Source organism: Lineus longissimus, chromosome 16 (assembly GCF_910592395.1).
Source record: "Lineus longissimus chromosome 16, tnLinLong1.2, whole genome shotgun sequence".
NCBI classification, from domain to species: domain Eukaryota; kingdom Metazoa; phylum Nemertea; class Pilidiophora; order Heteronemertea; family Lineidae; genus Lineus; species Lineus longissimus.
Window position 1 is genome coordinate 15,211,345 of NC_088323.1, and position 19,010 is coordinate 15,230,354.

The following is a 19,010-nucleotide window of genomic DNA, read 5'->3' on the forward strand; positions in this document are numbered from 1 at the left end:
GCCAACCAACCTCGGCCGGGGTCACCGGAGTCAACGCCGACCCAGGGGGGACAACCAATTAGGATGAATTCCTCCACTCCAGACACAAGCAAGCCAACCAACCTCGGCCGGGGTCACCGGAGTCAACGCCGACCCAGGAGGACAACCAATTAGGATGGATTCCTCCACTCCAGACACAAGCAAGCCAACCAACCTCGGCCGGGGTCACCGGAGTCAACGCCGACCCAGGGGGGACAACCAATTAGGATGGATTCCTCCACTCCAGACACAAGCAAGCCAACCAACCTCGGCTGGGGTCACCGGAGTCAACGCCGACCCAGGGGGGACAACCAATTAGGATGGATTCCTCCACTCCAGACACAAGCAAGCCAACCAACCTCGGCCGGGGTCACCGGAGTCAACGCCGACCCAGGGGGACAACCAATTAGGATGGATTCCTCCACTCCAGACACAAGCAAGCCAACCAACCTCGGCCGGGGTCACCGGAGTCAACGCCGACCCAGGGGGACAACCAATTAGGATGGATTCCTCCACTCCAGACACAAGCAAGCCAACCAACCTCGGCCGGGGTCACCAGAGTCAACGCCGACCCAGGGGGACAACCAATTAGGATGGATTCCTCCACTCCAGACACAAGCAAGCCAACCAACCTCGGCCGGGGTCACCAGAGTCAACGCCGACCCAGGGGGACAACCAATTAGGATGGATTCCTCCACTCCAGACACAAGCAAGCCAACCAACCTCGGCCGGGGTCACCGGAGTCAACGCCGACCCAGGGGGACAACCAATGTGATGAACCAATATGACAATAATTCACAATTTGAAAAGCATGATCAGCCTCGTGTTTAAGAATCACTTGGGCAACCAATTTTGAGCCATATTTGGAAATGAGAAAGAAGAATTGAGCACGAAGGCCATTTTTGAGGGCACCGACTCCCATGGCAGCAGTGGCCGGGGTTAAATTCTAGCCCTGCATGACTCAACTCCATATTAGTCCTCATTGAGATCGAATCAAGAAAGCCTCTGTTCTGACATTCCACGTAGGAAATATCACCAACACCTGGCCCGAGAAAGATAAATATTTTCCAAATATCTTGTTCATATCAATCCCGGGCACTTGAGCTCGCTTTCGGAGAAATATCTGGCATCAGGCATGAGGTACGAAGATTACAGTCACCTATTCTGGTAATACGGCATGAACTACTGTTCTGTTCAAAAGTAAGCATGCTTTCTACGCATTGCACCTTATGGGCACTTAAAGTGTGCATTCGGAGAAATCCCTGTGACCAGGCATGAGCTTTGGGGACTTCAGCCATCCATAAACTATAATTGGCCATGAAGTACTGTACTATCCAAAAGTAACCTAGCTTTCCACCTGCAACACCACTGTGTATAAGCGTACAGTGTACACATTCCGGAAGAAAAGTCCATGGACCATATTCTTTGTTATGTAGGAAGCAATGTCAATACTACTCCGGCACCTTTTTGTATGGGCTATACATCAGTGACAAGGAATGTGACCATTGAACTGCTCTTCCTGTCTGTATAGCACTGTGTGCGTACAGTGCTATACATGCTGGAAGAAAAGTCCATTGCCTATATTCTTTTTTATGCAGGGAGCAATGTATCTCATACTACTCCGGCACCTTTTTGTATGGGCTATACATCAGTGGCCTAATGCTCTCATTTCCCCCTAAATGACAAGGAATGTGACCATTGAACTGCTCTTCCTGTCTGTATAGCACTGTGTGCGTACAGTGCTATACATGCTGGAAGAAAAGTCCATTGCCTATATTCTTTTTTATACAGGGAGCAATGTATCTCATACTACTCTGGCATATTTTTGTATGGGCTATACATCAGTGGCCTAATGCTCTCATTTCCCCCTAAATGACAAGGAATGTGACCATTGAAATGCTCTTCCTGTCTGTATAGCACTGTGTGCGTACAGTGCTATACATGCTGGAAGAAAAGTTCATTGCCTATATTCTTTTTTATGCAGGGAGCAATGTATCTCATACTACTCTGGCATATTTTTGTATGGGCTATACATCAGTGGCCTAATGCTCTCATTTCCCCCTAAATAACAAGGAATGTGAAGATAACAGTGTTCTTCCTGTCTGTATAGCACTGTATGCTTGTGACTTGCTTATCAAGAGTCAACACTACACATTCAAGAAATTCATCTGAAGCTCCTTCGGCCAGTTTTAAAGGGAGACTATAGGCAGGAGCAGAGGGGCTAATTTGGCCATCTTCAGGTGATTAATATACACAGTAAGGGCCCTGGGTCATGTAAGATTCAGCAGTAAATATATTCCTCATACAAGCATGAATCATTTCGACGTACTGTGAGAGACCCCTATTGGCGCCTTCGTGTAACTTATCTTGCCTGCCTAGCTGCTGCCTATATTGTCCCTTTAAGAGACATACATGGCATAGGCCTGGTTCTGTCACATAGCAATAAAAAGAAAATCGAAGGCAAAGAAGAAGAAGATCTGAGAATCTATCATAAACATCCTGGTTGTGATTTTCAGAGGCGGATCAGATAAGAGTTAAGGACTCAAGTCAATTTCGCGATTGGTGTCCTTTTTTTAACTTCCTCAGACTCAGACATCGTAGCTCACCTATGCATGAATCATATGCATAGCCCCAGGAGCTACTCACGATCTGGCATAGTACTAGCAGTAGCATGCAGCATGTAGCATGTAGCAGTTGCGGAAATCTGCAGACACCGATCCCTTTTTTAAATTCATTGATGCGGTAGCTAAGAGATGTAGTTTTTGCCATTCCACACTAAACTAAAGATTCCTGAGGCGAAGACTATTTACGAAACCGGTAGTAAGATCGAGTGAGCTCTGAGTTGAAAGTGAATTTCATACCATCAATACAATGGCCATTGCGTACCACAGTTGGTATCAAAGCAACAATGCATCATCAAGTAATACGTGAGTTTCTGAATGGAGCGCTATTGCAGGCCCTATTGTCCACATGTTCATCAGGCCGGGTCTAGCTTACTGATCTGTGCTGTACTCATAAACAGAAGAGAGTGAGTTTCTGAATAGAACCCTATTGCTAGCCCTATTGTCCACATGTTCATCAGGCTGAGTCTAGCTTACTGATCTGTGCTGTACTCATAAACAGAAGAGAGTGAGTTTCTGAATGGAGCCCTATTGCAAGCCCTATTGTCCACATGTCCATCAGGCTGAGTCCAGCTCACTGATCTGTGCTGTACTCATAAACAGAAGAGAGTGAGTTTCTGAATGGAGCCCTATTGCTGGCCCTATTGTCCACGTGTTCATCAGGTCGAGTCCAGCTTACTGATCTGTGCTGTACTCATAAACAGAAGAGAGTGAGTTTCTGAATGGAGCCCTATTGCTGGCCCTATTGTCCACATGTTCATCAGGCTGAGTCTAGCTTACTGATATGTGCTGTACACATGAACAGAAGAGAGTAAGTTTCTGAATGGAGCCCTATTGCTGGCCCTATTGTCCACATGTCCATCAGGCTGAGTCCAGCTTACTGATCTGTGCTGTACTCGTAAACAGAAGAGAGTGAGTTTCTGAATGGAGCCCTATTGCAGGCCCTATTGTCCACATGTTCATCAGGCCGAGTCTAGCTTACTGATCTGTGCTGTACTCATAAACAGAAGAGAGTGAGTTTCTGAATGGAGCCCTATTGCAGGCCCTATTGTCCACATGTTCATCAGGTCAGTCCAGCTTACTGATCTGTGCTGTACTCGTAAACAGAAGAGAGTGAGTTTCTGAATGGAGCCCTATTGCTGGCCCTATTGTCCACATGTTCATCAGGCTGAGTCTAGCTTACTGATCTGTGCTGTACTCATAAACAGAAGAGAGTAAGTTTCTGAATGGAGCCCTATTGCTGGCCCTATTGTCCACATGTCCATCAGGGCGAATCTGGATAATTGAATCTGGATAATTGATCTGCGCTAGACTATATAAACAGGAAATGAGGATGTGTATTTTCACCGCCCGAGAAAATGTAGAAAGTTGGCTAAAACACTGGTTGTGCGAAAACCCCTTTAAACACCATATTATGGTTTTTAGACCCCAGGGCTAAAAGGGCCTTAATTAAACAGATCATGGTTGGCAGCCCTCAGGGCCTGCATATTTATAAAATGTTCTTACCTCGTGTAGAAAAAAACGGACAGAATGAATTAGTATAAATTACTCCGGAATGATTGATTTTGGGATTTAGGGCTAGCGTACATTGTATACAATACATGTCGTCTGGACAGAAAGGGATCCCCGCTAGCCTAAAGCAGGGCCTATGCTCAAGTCACTTTGTCGAAGAAAGACCGCCTGGTGTTTGCCCAGCAGGAAACGAGTGTTTTTTATACTAAACTAACAAATTTTGACACAATGAGTAGCCTATTTAGCAGTGTCTGTCACTCTGAAAGTCTGTTCAAAGGCCTATGAACCACAGGCTAATGGGGAAATTTGCTACTCGAATCCACAAGGATCGCCTTTGATTCGTCACCCAAAGTGTGCAGGGGCCCAGCGACTCAAAGTGCTTTGCTAAGGTCTCAAATTTGTTGCCCTTGTGTCCCTTACTTTAAATCAAAGACTCGACTTTGACGCACGCGTGTGGCTTGCTTCGAAAACTCAACTTTGACGCCTTGCTTTTGAAGACTAGACTTTCACGCATCTGTGCGCCTTGCTATAAAGACTCAACTTTGACGCATGCGTGTGCCTTGCTTCAAAGACTCAACTTTGACGCACCTGTCCGCCTTGCTTTTGATGACTAAACTTTGACGCATGTGTGTACCTTGCTTTCAAGACTTGACTTTGATGCATGTGTGTGCCTTGCTTTCAAGACTTGACTTTGATGCATGTGTGTGCCTTGCTTTCAAGACTTGACTTTGATGCATGTGTGTGCCTTGCTTTCAAGACTTGACTTTGATGCATGTGTGTGCCTTGCTTTCAAGACTCGACTTTGATGCATGTGTGTGCCTTGCTTTCAAGACTTGACTTTGACACATGTGTGTGCCTTGCTTTCAAGACTTGACTTTGATGCATGTGTGTGGCTTGCTTTCAAGACTTGACTTTGATGCATGTGTGTGCCTTGCTTTCAAGACTCGACTTTGATGCAAGTGTGTGCCTTGCTTTCAAGACTTGACTTTGACGCATGCGTGTGGCTTGCTTCAAAGACTCGACTTTGACGCAATTATACCAAATTATAAACTAACCGCGTAGGCATTTAAAGACCTGACTCCGTTTCCTTTGTGTGCCTTGCTTTAAAAGGGTTAAAAGTATATTTCTCCTCCACCTGTACCCATTTGATTTCATAATGAAGCTTTGATGATTTGCGAGTCTCAGATTCACCAGTCAAGCCAACACTACCTGCCTTAAGATGTTACACCTGTAAAAGCTCGCTGGCTAATTTCACATCATGTTATTCTACCTTGCCATACTGATCGAATCTGAATGGTACAACAGGACTAATTGGCCATAATTTGTTTTCTAAGTACTATACTTATTCTAAAGCTAAATAGAAGCATGGTATCACTATTCATTTCATACAAGCCAGCACAGTACAGTACAACCTCCCTTCATGGACACCTCTCTAAAAAGAGCCTCTCTAATAAATGACACTAAGTTTGGTCCAAAATTGGTTATTTTCATTCAAATTGACCTCTCTAATCAGGACACCTCCCTATCAAGGACACTTGCCTGTCACAAGGGTGTCCTTAATAGACGGCTACACAAATAGGTCATCACCCCCTCCTCTCAAACTGAGCAGTCACACTAGCAGGATCATCGACCCCCCCTCAGGTCTCATCCCTGAAAGGGTCTCATCCCTGAAAGGGATGCCGTCCCACAGGATCTAATGCTCCAACAGGTCGCACAGGCTCAGTGTATGCCCGATCAAGGCCCAGCGTTGATGATTACCTTGATCACCGCTGGGTCGTTATGGCCTTTGCTCTCAGAGGACCGAAGGGCTCACATACAATACAATACAATCCATGATTTGTAGTGCGCCCTTCCAGGTTGCCCTGCTCAAACCGCAAGAAAAACACCTACATGAAAAATAGCCAGGACTTTAGGGCGGACTTGAATTGCATCAGATCAGTGATTGATCTGATGGGGGCTGGGAGTTGGTTCCAGAGTTTGGGACCTGCAACAGATCTGAGCTTCTGTCACCATACCGAGATTTTGTTCGAGGGACATAAGAAGTTGTAACCACTTCAGCCTGAGAGGTTTTCCATAGCGGAATTATTTTCCTCCGGCTTTCTTTGGCATCATTTGCAGCAAAGATGTAAACACCAGCATATACCAGCATCGAGTCATGATGTCAGGAATCCAGTGTCCGGTTGTTAGAAAGCATGTTAGCTCATGCTGACATGTTGTTACATGCGCAGTGATGAACATGAAACAACATGTCAATATGATGTTACAAGCTAGCGTGCTTTCTAACAACCAGGCCCGGTCGTTTGATCTAACGGGCAGTATGGAAGGACACACAGAAATATTGGTGAGGTGCATTTAACAGTAACCAAGCTTCTCTGGTCACCCCAGTTTTCCTTTTGAGTCAAAAATCGCCCAATATCGTTAAAAGAGCTATTGAGTCGACACTCAGCTCTCAACTCAATATTTTAAAGTCAGAAGACCTCCTGAACTTGTACAGTGGAACCTCCCTCAGTGGACACCTCTCTATTAAGGACAACCACTATATCAAGGACACTACTTTTGGCCCCAACTTGGTTGTTTCCATTCAATTTGACCTCTCTAATCAGGACGCCTCTCTATTAAGGACAACCTCTCTATTAAGGACACTAGTTTTGGCCCCAACTTGGTTGTTTCCATTCAATTTGACCTCTCTAATCAGGACGCCTCTCTATTAAGGACAACCTCTCTATTAAGGACACTAGTTTTGGCCCCAAATTGGTTGTTTCCATTCAATTTGACCTCTCTAATCAAGGAGCCTCATGGCCTAGTGGTTAACACTGCTGGCCACCACGCAATAGGGCCCGGGTTCGATCCCGGGAGAACCCAGGATCGTATGTCTGGATGAACCGGCGTGGCTTTCAAGGAACTACAATTCCTGGCTCTTCACAGTCCTTCGAATGAGACTCAAAACCGAGGTTCCTTGTACCTGGTGTCTATGCCAGGGCAAGCTAAGACCCCACCAAGTGAGAAACATGAGTAGCTTGCGTGGACTCTATCTCTCTCGCCAAAGTCGGACCACTAGGCCAATAAACCCAATTGGTGCCTAACCGTAGTGGCACGCAGGATACGCTCATCCCGCCTTGGAGGAGGATTACTCCTAGGAGAATGACCCCTCCAAGTGCAGAGCGAACGCTGAAGAAGAAGAAGAAGACCTCTCTAATCAGAACACCTCTCTATTTATCAATTCATCGCAAAAGTCAACCGAATTTATATTTCAACTTCTGGAGGGAGACTGGACCTTTCTTTCACAGAACGGTTAGAACATTTCCGTCAGCTCTCACACAGTTTTATTTGATAGATGTATCCTGTTGGAGGGGAACTGTAGCCATGATTCAGACATGCTAACCCTCAGATCAGACAGGTACAGAGCTAATACTGAAGTCTGTGTTATACCAGACATTACCATTGATTCTGTCATGAGAAGTTATTTACTACCAATGTAGCAAGTAACATGTCTTAAGTGAAGCTTGTAGATAAAGTAGAACCTCTCTATCAAGGACACCGACGAGACTGTAGTAAAAACTACTGTCCTTAATTGAGAGGTGTCCCGATTACAGAGGTACATTTGAATGAATTTGGGACAAAATCTGTCGTCCTTTAGAGAGGGTTTCGATTCATAAGACACCTCATATTCGACCTTTCAAACTTGAAAACACTAAATTTTGTTTTTAATTTACTACGGCCAAATTCCATGTTTTGAAATGGCAAATTCCGATTTTAGGAGGCCTTATGATATTGCGTAGGAATGAATATATCAACAGTAGATCAATTATACTAGATCAATCAAGAAAACAAAATTGTGAATTTTTTTAATCACATTTACATGGATCACTCAACGATAATCTCACCTCCAGGATTTCAATCTGAATCCAAAGACTTGGAAGTCATATAGTGCAAGGTCATGAATCCTGCCTGACACCACTATCACCCCTATTGGCAAACATTGCATCAGGGCACAAATAGTCACTGTTCATTTATTTACTTGGCAAATAAATTGTAGTTTATTTCCATACACTTCCTCTTCTTAAGAAAGAAACACAATGGGTGATATGAATAAAGACTAGCAAATGCTTTTATCTAAAACTCCATGTACATTTACACTAGGCCTTTCTGTACAAAACTGAAGTAAAAGCATTTGCTAGTCTTTATTCATATCACCCATTATGTGGACATGCATGATTTTTAGACAATATCGGATAAATATATTTAGGGAAAAGGACAAACAAAGAACAATGAACCTCTAGGGGGACACCACACATGTGCGGAAGATACACGGAGGCTCACGGCTTCCATTTCAACCAAAGGCAGAGATGTATACCAGCGGACAGGTCAAATCGAGGACTCTTAAGCCCGTAGCACACTAGCCGCCAACTTCGGCGTTCACAGACGTTTTTTGCCGCAAGAGTCCTGAACGCCTGAAAAATCCCTAGTCTGTTACAAACGGCGTCGGCGGACGCCACTTGCCGCAACTAAACGCCAAATATCTAACATGTTTGATTTTTGACGCGTGTCGCCGCGTTTGAACGCAAGAAGAAGGCAGGTGTGCTACGGATGGCCGCCAGACTTGGCGTCGGCGGCGAGGCTATGGCCAATCAGTATGCGTCTTGATGTCACATGATTTCAAAATGGCAGCCTAAAGTGGCGGAAAAGACGCTACTGGACGACGATTCTGGGCAGGTGTGCTCTGACCGGGATCCTCTGTCCGCCAACTTCGGCGTCGAGAGGCGTCAGCCGAACACTTCTTGTCGCCAAAGTTGGCGGCTGGTGTGCTGCGGGCTTAAGCAAAGGGCAGAGCCAGAGAAGTCATGAGTTCAAATCTTTCTGTGAGGGAGCTCAACTCGTAAGTTCTATCTGTCCCACTGAATAGTTTTAGGTTTTCTTAGGCCATTTAGACAACCCATGCCGGGCCATGTCGCACATACTTCACGGTGAAAGAACACTGGCATCTCTGAAATCTCTCAAAATAAAGAATGAATGAGCTGCCGAAAACAAAAGGCTAATAGCTAAAATCGCTAAACTGATCGTAACATACTTGCTTGAAAATACCAACCACACGAGGTCAAATAGCCAAAACGAAATACAGTGGAACCTCCCTTAGCGGACACCTCTCTATTAAGAACAACCTCTCTATTAAGGACACCACATTTGGTCCCAAATTGGAAGTTTCCATTCAATTTGACCTCTCTGATCAAGATGCCTCTCTATTAAGGACAGCACTTGTCTGTCCAGAGGGTGTCCTTAATAGAGAGGTTCTACTATGCATTAGGCAAGTCACAGTCCAGGGGGCTATCTGTAGAAAATCAGCACGTTTCAACAATTTAACTTTTTGACCGTCTGGCCGCTGAAGACAATATTTAAGCGTTTTCTACAAGAGCACACCCAGCAGGCCTCTCAATTACATCATTTGGGAAACACCCCGGTTTCTTTAATTTGGCCTTAATTAACAGTGATTTCATTGAGTTCGTGTCAAACATGTGCTAAAAATGTGTCTTTTGCGCAAAAATGTGTCTGTTTCGGTATTTAATCATGAGACTAACTCGATATCTTGAAGTAATTTTTAGGTGTCCAGGAGCATATTTGCCCATTTTAACCAAAAAATGCTTTTAGGAGGGTCAAAAAAATCCCAAATTTTTTAAAATTGTAACTTTGCCCCCTCCTAGTTTCGCCCCCCCCCCCCCCCTCATGTGGGCATCCTCCTCATAAAGGCAATATTAAGAGTAATTGAGAGGCCTGATCTGATGTAAACAATGTCACAGACTTACTTTTGTTCTGTTTCTTAATGGGTTTTGTAGGGTCTAACCAGTGCTGAAAAAGGCAAAGATTCAAGTTATAACAAAAATTAGAAGAAATATTGTTCATCATCGATTACATTTATACGCGATTGTAAATTTCATAAAGTCTCAAGTTGAAATCGACATCAAGAGTCACTGTGGACTCTGACTATGATAGTTACATGGACTTTCGGCCATCGGTCAAGAGGTCCTTGGTTCGAACCGCAAAGTCGGCATGATTTTAGGCAGTTCTCTTTGCATTATCTGACCAGCCTCACTCTTCCTGGGAGTAACGCAAGTTCTTAGGGATGACATTTTTCGGGGTTTTTTTACTGATCAAATGATGTTGGCCGATGGGAGCATTCTCTCCAAGGAAGATGCGTCTTTCAACTCCAACATCTTTGTTCTTCTTAAGCGTTCGTTCTCCACTTGGAGGAGTTATTCTCCACGGAGTATTCCTCCTCCAAGGCGGGATGAGCGTTTTAGGTGCCACTACAGTCAGGCACCAACTGGGTTCATTGGCCTTGTGACTATGTCTTAGTATACTTACATTAACATTAGCATTGTCTGTAAACTGGAGACCGAAGTAATCCTTTTCTACAATGTCCAGATGGTAAAAGACGTGTTCATATAAGTCCTGGCTCGGAGCTTTTTTCTGCAAAGAGAAAAATCACATTTTTATTTTCAGATGCAAAATACAAGTTGTCGAAGCCATTGCCATTGAATCATTGCAGGAAAGGGTTAGATTTCAGCTGATTAAATAAAATACAATGATGATGAATACCTAGCCCGTTATACATCATGTACATATGTCCTGCTCAATGTATGTGCAGTATGCAACAACACATTATGAGACATTGCATCTCTACATGTAGGCCTAGTCTACATACAGTGACAGGCCAGGCCACTTGACATAGTTCTCCATGTGAAACATGCATTGTATTTTGTTAGGCGGTTTACATGAAGTACAATCTTTAATCTGTATAAAAATACAATCAGTTGACTTTACCCCAAGTACAGTGAGTAAAAACAGTGTTCTCCACCTAGCCTTTTAATTTATTGTAAAACAAAAACAACTCCAAATAAGGAGCAGACAACACAAATATACAATAAAAATCATACACAGAGAACGAATAAAAAAGCGATCAAAAGGGTGAAAGTAAAAGCTTCAATAGTTTATGGTTTTTCCGGTTTAGATTGGCACATAAGGTTTTTTTACCAAATTGACAATTCCATTTTCCTCCCTGGTGATACGTCTAGGCCTACATGTTGGATTCACAAACAGGACATTGGTGGCAGAGAGGCCCGACGAACTAAACACTCGGTTACACAGGGTACCCTTAATTTTTCTCGTGCCAATGACGACGTCTCATGCTTTACAATCAATGGAGAGAATCCTTCTTAAAAGTCCAATTTGCCTCTGTTCGATTACTTTCCGCGGGTTGTCAATATCTAATGCCTCTAATAGAGGGCTATGATGACAAAATTTCGATTAACCAAAGCATCGTTTGATCAGGGAACCCTGCAACTTTTCCAGTTTGAGAAATCCAACAGATTTATATAACTAGTCTGGTTGATGATTTTAATTATGAAATGCAAGTTCCCTCCATTCATTCCCAAGCTAAACCCAGAAACCTTTGATACAACTTCACACATTGGCCATTTCAGGCCAGTTGCAAGTACAGTCTAACCTCTCTTAGCGGACACCTCTCCATTAAAAACACCCTCTCTAATAAGGACAATGGTTTTGGTTCCAAACATGTCATTTCCATTCAAATTGGCCTCTGTAATCAGGATACCTCTCTATCAAGGACAGCATAGGTCAGTCCCAAGGGTGTTCTTAATAGAGAGGTTCTACTGTACGGAGTGGCACTGGTCAAGCCTTGAACCCAGGACCTTCTGATCACAAGTCGAACGTTTATCCATTGCATCACAGCACTTCCTGAGACCCTGTCATTTTTGTTGCTAAGGTTGAAAACACCAGATGATAAAATTATTTTAAGTTAAAAAATAACCAATGTTATTTTATTCCTGATATCATTTTTATGCAGCAGAACCAGATCAAACTCACCCCAAATGACCTTACTGAACTACCAACATCAAATCATCGGCCTTTATTGTATTTTTGTATCTCATTTCAATGATAATGAGGCCACGCTATGTGTCACCTCTCTGAGGTCATAATGGATCAAAGTGCACCTCAACATTCCCGTGACATTTTTGCCTTGGTGTCATCCAACCATGACATTATTGAGTGATGTAACTAACGCACCAGTTTTTTTCAAATGCGATGAGTTTAGATGAAGAATCCATAAATCCAGGCCTTTTTGAGTATTTGAAAAATGCAACTTTTCTGTCGTTACAGGCCTGTCAATTACATGATTCCTACACCATATGACGGTGTAGGCCATACAGGATGTCCCCAAATTAGGTCTTTTTTTTTTTTTTTTTTTTAAAATAATATGACCCCCTGAAGCGTTTTTTAACCCCTAACATAACCAAATCTCATCCAAATGGCCTAATTTTATAGTTTACCCTAAAATTATATTTTTCAGGTGTATGTGGTGATAACAGTCACTAACTTTGATTTATGACGTCACTGTTCAGGCAAATTGGCGCGATGAAATGTCCCCAAATTAAGCTAAAGCAAAAAAACATGTCCCCCAAAATAGGCTAAAAAAATACAGGGTGTAGAGGTCTCCACGTAATTGAAAGGCCTGCGTAATGTTTTTTGCATCTAAAAAAAGGATCAGTTCTCCTTAATTTGGGATAACACGAACAATGACGTCAGCAGGAGTGATAAAGAAAGTGATGACAAAAGAGGTTAATGACAGCAGGATTCCCGGGGATGAAGCACGCTTCATGCCATCAACAGTCCCAACATTCATCAATTCAGTGAATTTGACTGCAGAACTTTTTCAAACAAAGGAGGGAAATTTTATAAACACAGCTGGTGTCTCTGACAACATAAACGAGGACAATGACAGATTTGATCATCAGGGCTCGAGCTAAGCCTTGTTGATCAGGAGTCAAACCAAAGTCTTGACAAAATCTGTGGACAGGAGTCCTGCAACAGACACTTTATAATGTGAGGGTTCTGGGCCAAGTTTCTTACTTCAAAAGACACTTTTCGGGGGTTATCTTGAGCCCTGATTGTACGGGGACATTTCTGTAAAACTTGTCTTTTTGAGATCTGGTGCTTTGAAGTCGAAGTCACCTCCACGCTGTTCTCAATGGACCAGTTCGACAAAGACTGACCAGAGCTGAAATGCACACACTCAGAACTCGTCAGAAGGCCTAAGCCAATTTTGGACGATGTCGTAGCCCATTGTAACCCTTTGTTTCAGGTGAAACGCATGACTGCTCAGCGCCAAAGCAAACTACTTCGAAAAGGTCCATCGAAAATTTTCTCCCCATGATTTATGAATGTTGGCTGATCAATCACACCATCACCAAGTCAAATTCCTCTCCTCCTCCTGACCTCATTCAATCAGATTGTAAATAGTAGTAGCCTAATTTTATCTGAAATCGTGTTAATAATGGTGTTTATTACTGGGTCAAACAGTCGAGTATACCCCACATCAATTAATAGGCCTATACAGAATTGAATAGGCCTATGTTATTATGGCTACAATGTACAATGTATGTAAAAAGCACTTCTCCACAAGTGTATGGACTAGACTATTAGTACATGTATGTATACATGCACTAGACCTTGATGCAATAGGACCTACATGTACGTGTAGTTGAATGAAATGGCCAGGGCCATTGTGCTCACCTCATGTGGAGGAAAGATGGATAAAGAGCATGGTCTTGTGTCATGTAGTGTTAGGTTTGATGTAGGTCCAAGCAATTACAATTTCCCCAAAATGGCCAATTTACAGTACATTCGACCTCTGTGACCTTGAAAAGTAGGTCAAATCAAAGAAGACCTGGGTGACACATTGAATGGTTGTTAGAATTAGATGTACCTATGATATAAAATTGGTGCCAATCGGGCAAGTCATTACTAGGAATAATGGCATTTTGAAGAATTTAGGATTTGGCCCCCTCCCTGGAGGCCAAACGGCAAATCAGATCGCACCAAACTTCGGTACCTGAGATCACCTGACCAAGGGGTACATGTGTACTTAATTTGTGATCAATAGTCATTGCAGTTAAGAAACGTGCCATTGTTACGGCCTGACGGCGAATTTACGCCATTTGACCTCTGTGACCTTGACAAGAAGGTCAAATTAAAAACCTGTGTGACATATACTGTATGGTGGTTAGATGTACCCATGATATCAAATTGGTGGCAATCGGGCAAGAAGTTAAGGAATAATCACATTTTTAAGGTTTTTGGATTTTGCCCCCTGGTGGTCAAGTGGTGAATCATATTGGACCAAACTTTGGTCCCTGAGATCAGCTGACTAAGGGGTAAATGTGTACCAAATTTGGTATCAATAGTCATTGCAGTTTAGAAACGTGCCATCGTTACATCCTAACGGCCAATTTACACCATTTGACCTCTGTGACCTTGAAAAGGAGGTCAAATCAAAAACCCGGATGATATATGATGCACCTTTGCTAGAAGTACCTACCATAATTTTTTCAAAATTTCCCGACTACTATTGAGGGAGATATTGCATATTTTCACTTTTAACGTTTGGCCCCCTGGTGGCCAAACCATGAAACGAATCGGACCGAAACTTGGTCTCCCAGGTGTCATTACATAAGGGTACATGTGTACCAAGTTTCAACTCAATAGCTCTAACAGTTACGAAACGTGCCCTGCTAACGGACGACGGACGACGACGACGACGACGACGACGACGACGACGACGACGACGACGACGGACGACGGACGCCACGGTATGGGATAAGCTCACCTCTGCTAAGAGGTGAGCTAAAAATGACTGACATCATGTATGGTCTACACTCAATACAGTGGGGTGGGGTCATTGAAAATATTGTCCTGTGGTACTTATGTGGGACATTTTACAAACACAGGACCAGGAACTTGCGGGTCATGCTAATTCCCGACCTACCCCGACTTTTCCCGACATTTCCCGACTTGCGGAAAATGCTGCCAAAATATAGTGTATTAATCATCAGAATATTTATATCTGTACTGTTTACATACATATACAGCACGTCTGTTAATTTCAATACTTTTGAACGATGCTAAGTTGAGCAAATCAACTCCAATAATTAATTTATGCTGGGTTCAGACAAGGCCATATGCATGTACAGTTTACAAGAAGCGACAACCACAACTAACCAAGATTACCGACCTGCAGAAAAATTGCGGTCGGTTGGGTAGATGTAACTTGCTTTGCTCAACTTAGCATCGTTCAAAAGTCTTGAAATTAACAGACGTGCTGTATATGTATGTAAACAGTACAAATATAAATATTCTGATGATTAATACACTATATTTTGGCAGCATTTTCCGCAAGTCGGGAAAAGTCGGGGTAGGTCGGGAATTAGCATGACCGGGAACTTGCTGGTCCAAAACACATGCAAGACACAGATTTTTCGTCATAGCTCAAAATAAATATGCATTAAGCGGAATGTTACAACCTAAGTTTTTGACCTCGTTCATCTACCTTAATGCTATCTCGGCAACTTTGTACTAGTCGGGGATCTGTTTAGAGACACCAAGAAACGCACAACATAGGCCATATAAAACGCAGCATGGTTGCACATCTTGTCATCGAGTCCTTATATATTCGTTGTGCCAATATTCAAGATTGTTTCGGCCAGGGACAGCCCCCACCAAGTGAAGCGATGTTATTGTTAACATTGAAAGTGATAAAATGGCAAGTTGCCTTGGCCGGGATTTGAACCAGAGACCTTTGGATTGCCGGTCAACAACTAACATTACATTGAGTTATCGAGGTTTGTGGATGTGACTGCGAGTGTCAGTGCGACTTCGACATTTGAATGACACGACGGAACTTCCTGCAATGCAGTTGCTGTTGTCGACAAAAAGGGACGACAAGCGGTAAAGGATCAGATTTGCACAGGCCATGACTAAATAGGTCCTAGGCCTACAACACCAATTTTCGGTTCGTCTTTCTGACTTTCACTTTCAGAAGGTGACAAAATCAATCAGGTTTTTGACGACAAAGTTCGGACAAAGTTCCCTAGCTAAACATTCATAACAGCCTCTTCCAGCAAACTACGCAACTTACACTGATGTGCACATGGAGATCTGTCCCATCCAAGAGTTGGACGCTGCAAGGGATACATCCCTTAGGGGGCTTCGATGGTTTGGTATCCTGACCCTCCACACCTTGTTGTTGTCGATAACGCTTGTCCCCACGGCCAGACTTTCGACGACTCAAAAATCGAAAAAAAGACATAGTGCCAGACAATAAACAATTCTACCGTTTGGATCAATAGCAAGATTGAGAGTTTATGTATCCTTTCACGTAGTTAATTCATGATCTTTATTCTCCGCCGTAGCAAAATCGGACAACTTAACGAGCTTTTTTTTACACTACTCCGCCTGTGTATTTTCGTTATTTTGCTCATCTGCCCACACGCATGCGCAATGACGAATATCTGAACGTGTTACTCTCCATCCAAAGATTTATTTTGGATAATTATTACAATTAACTCATTTTTAAGAAAAATATTTCAATATATTTAAAACACTTATTATAATTTATTTAAATTTGAGTCCAATATTACAATAAACTAACCTTAATAAGGTTACTGCAATGAAATTACTTCACATCCGTTTCAAGGTTAATTTTCCAATATGGCAGCGCCCTTGAAAAAATATTCTGGTGCAAATTTTCAAGATTTTTTTAGATTTAACTTTCATTTACTCTGAAAATAAGAAAAACAAAACTGTCAGAAGGTCATCAAATGATTGTTTATGTACTGTTCTTTCTTTAGAAAGTAAGTTTAGGGGCCGTCATAAGCATTTTTATCCAACAACTTGCAAATGTTCCGTTGCCAAATTACTTCTGTGTACATTCTCTAGTGCATTTGCACTATGAAAATTTTTATTTTCTTTGTCAAAGCTATTGCCCAGTTTGGAGGTCTAGACTTTTCTGTAACTGCATTGATACAAAATAATAAAGTCAGTAATGTAAGAACCTTTCAAATATGGCCTAAATCAGTCATAGTGCAGTCTTTAATCTTGGACTTAATTTAGCCTGTCGTCCAGAGATGGCAACACCATCGGGTATGGAACAATATCTCCCACTTTATTTGGTCACTTACACCAACAACACCATGCAATCGAAACAAAGCAAAAACCCATAAAAGCCATTGATTTTTTTGTAATCAATAATCACCCGATGACTTATATTAACAGATTATCTATATCTACTGAAGAGCACTTCCTCAGAATCGTACTTTTCATTTCTTTAGATTAGCCCAGCTGAAATCGACCTTCGATAACCATGGCAGGAATGTTTGTGACGCTTATCAAGAACCCCCAAATCACAACAGCGATAGCCATCTCCACCTTTATTGGGTTACGACTCGGAAAAGAGACACTGTTTCTCGGCTACTACAAGGACAAATTGTTACAGTCTTACAAGGATGGCGTTGAAACCCCTGTAGACAAACACACTAAAACGCTTGCTCAAGAGGTAAGGTCTAGTGAAAAAAAGTTTGCTTTCAAATTGAAGTTACCTACAGTGTTTCCGCCAGGATTAAATTTGAGGGGGGACAAAAAAAAATTTTTTTTTTCTAAAATTTTTTTTTAAAAAAAGGGTATATGTCCCCTCCTGAGAGGTTTTTTGGCCCTAAAACCGCTACAATTGGCTCCCAAATGCTCTTATTTTACATATGAAATCATGAAAATTACTCATTTGACAGTAAAACAAACTTTAGTGCTCAAAATTAAGGAGGGATATCCCCCCTTGAAATATTTTAGGGGGGGATGAATCCCCCCATCCCCCCCTCTGGTGGAAACCCTGACCTAAACCACACATTTAGAATCGATGATAGTCCCATTACAACACTATCTTGTTATGACGGTACAATTCCTTTGTTGATTTCCAACAATAAAGATGTCGTCAATAATTTTTTTTGTTTCACCTTCTCCTTTCCTACCTTTCAGGTCTTGGATAAGTTTCAACTCAGACCAGAGGCGGAGGCCGATCTTCAATTGTTTACCTGTTTTTCCCAAGACGCTGTCTACGGAGGCAGCACGCACCTGAAAACTGGCTCCATCATCGGTCTCCCGGCAAACTTTGCCTACAAATCCGTCAACGACATCGATAAGTCAAAGCTGACGATCGGCCAAAAAGCTATCAAATGGGACACACCAGAAGGTACGCTGTTTGCAGAATCATTGATATTGAGCGATGATGCAAAAAGATTCGCGATAGCAAGACAAATAAACTATTTGGATAGTCTCGAGATTTATGTTGACAATGGTTTCCTGCTGTGTTTTTCAATGCTTGGGTACTGGGTCGGACACGCTGCAAATGTCTTGCTACATTTGAAGCGGAAACTTCCAACTTTTATGCGGGGGAGTTTGTATGTTTGTATAGCATCAGTTGGTGCGACGCTTTATTTTCTTGCGAAGGACGAATATATTTGTTATCTTGATGAAAAAGTCGACCGAAAGTCTGCGGACTTTGGGAAAGAATATGCTGCCGGTGGTATTGAGTTTTATGCCAAGGAACTGCAACGAAATAAAGCGCTTCGTTGTCTGTTAGGGGATTATGGGAAAAAGGTCTACACTAAGTACGGAAATTACGTCACCACGTGGCGTCTAAGACATCCACCTCCAATAACCCGACATGAAAAAATGGAAAAGTTTTCTACTCGGAAGGTGAACGAGGAAAATGCTCGTTCTGAAAAGGTAAACGATGGGACGGCTTAGGGATGTATGCCCTTGTCGGTCTTGCCTAGACAGCAAAGCGCCTTGTATATGAGCGATATTTGTCACAACCACCTGTGACAATTATTGCTGCAATGAAAAGATTGCTGGTCTGTGAGAGTGGACTTTTGTGTTGATATGAACAGACTGTATTCTTCTTGGACATGAATCATAACGGATCAAGAAATTTTGATACAATAAAATAACATACTCAGA

At 42.6% G+C, this 19,010-nt stretch overlaps 2 protein-coding genes across 11 annotated transcripts in view; one reads left to right on the forward strand and one right to left on the reverse strand.

The window, feature by feature from the left end:
• The window catches only part of LOC135500649 (band 4.1-like protein 5), a 64,576-nt gene extending 48,108 nt beyond the window's left edge, over window positions 1-16,468 (reverse strand). For all 10 annotated transcript variants that reach the window (XM_064792225.1, XM_064792224.1, XM_064792228.1 and 7 more), the window contains exons 1-3: window positions 16,138-16,468; window positions 10,509-10,613; window positions 9,950-9,992 (exon numbers count right to left, since the gene is read on the reverse strand). In XM_064792225.1, the coding sequence (XP_064648295.1) occupies window positions 9,950-9,992; window positions 10,509-10,613; window positions 16,138-16,308 (319 nt within the window). In that variant the 5' untranslated portion in view covers window positions 16,309-16,468. The remainder of the gene's footprint in view (window positions 1-9,949; window positions 9,993-10,508; window positions 10,614-16,137) is intronic.
• Window positions 16,469-16,697: 229 nt separating this feature from the next.
• Window positions 16,698-19,010, forward strand: LOC135500525 (transmembrane protein 177-like). The gene is made up of 3 exons (XM_064792046.1): window positions 16,698-16,852; window positions 17,330-17,553; window positions 18,027-19,010. Exons 2-3 carry the CDS (start codon window positions 17,362-17,364, stop codon window positions 18,795-18,797), a joined length of 963 nt encoding a protein of 320 aa, XP_064648116.1. The 5' UTR covers window positions 16,698-16,852; window positions 17,330-17,361; the 3' UTR covers window positions 18,798-19,010.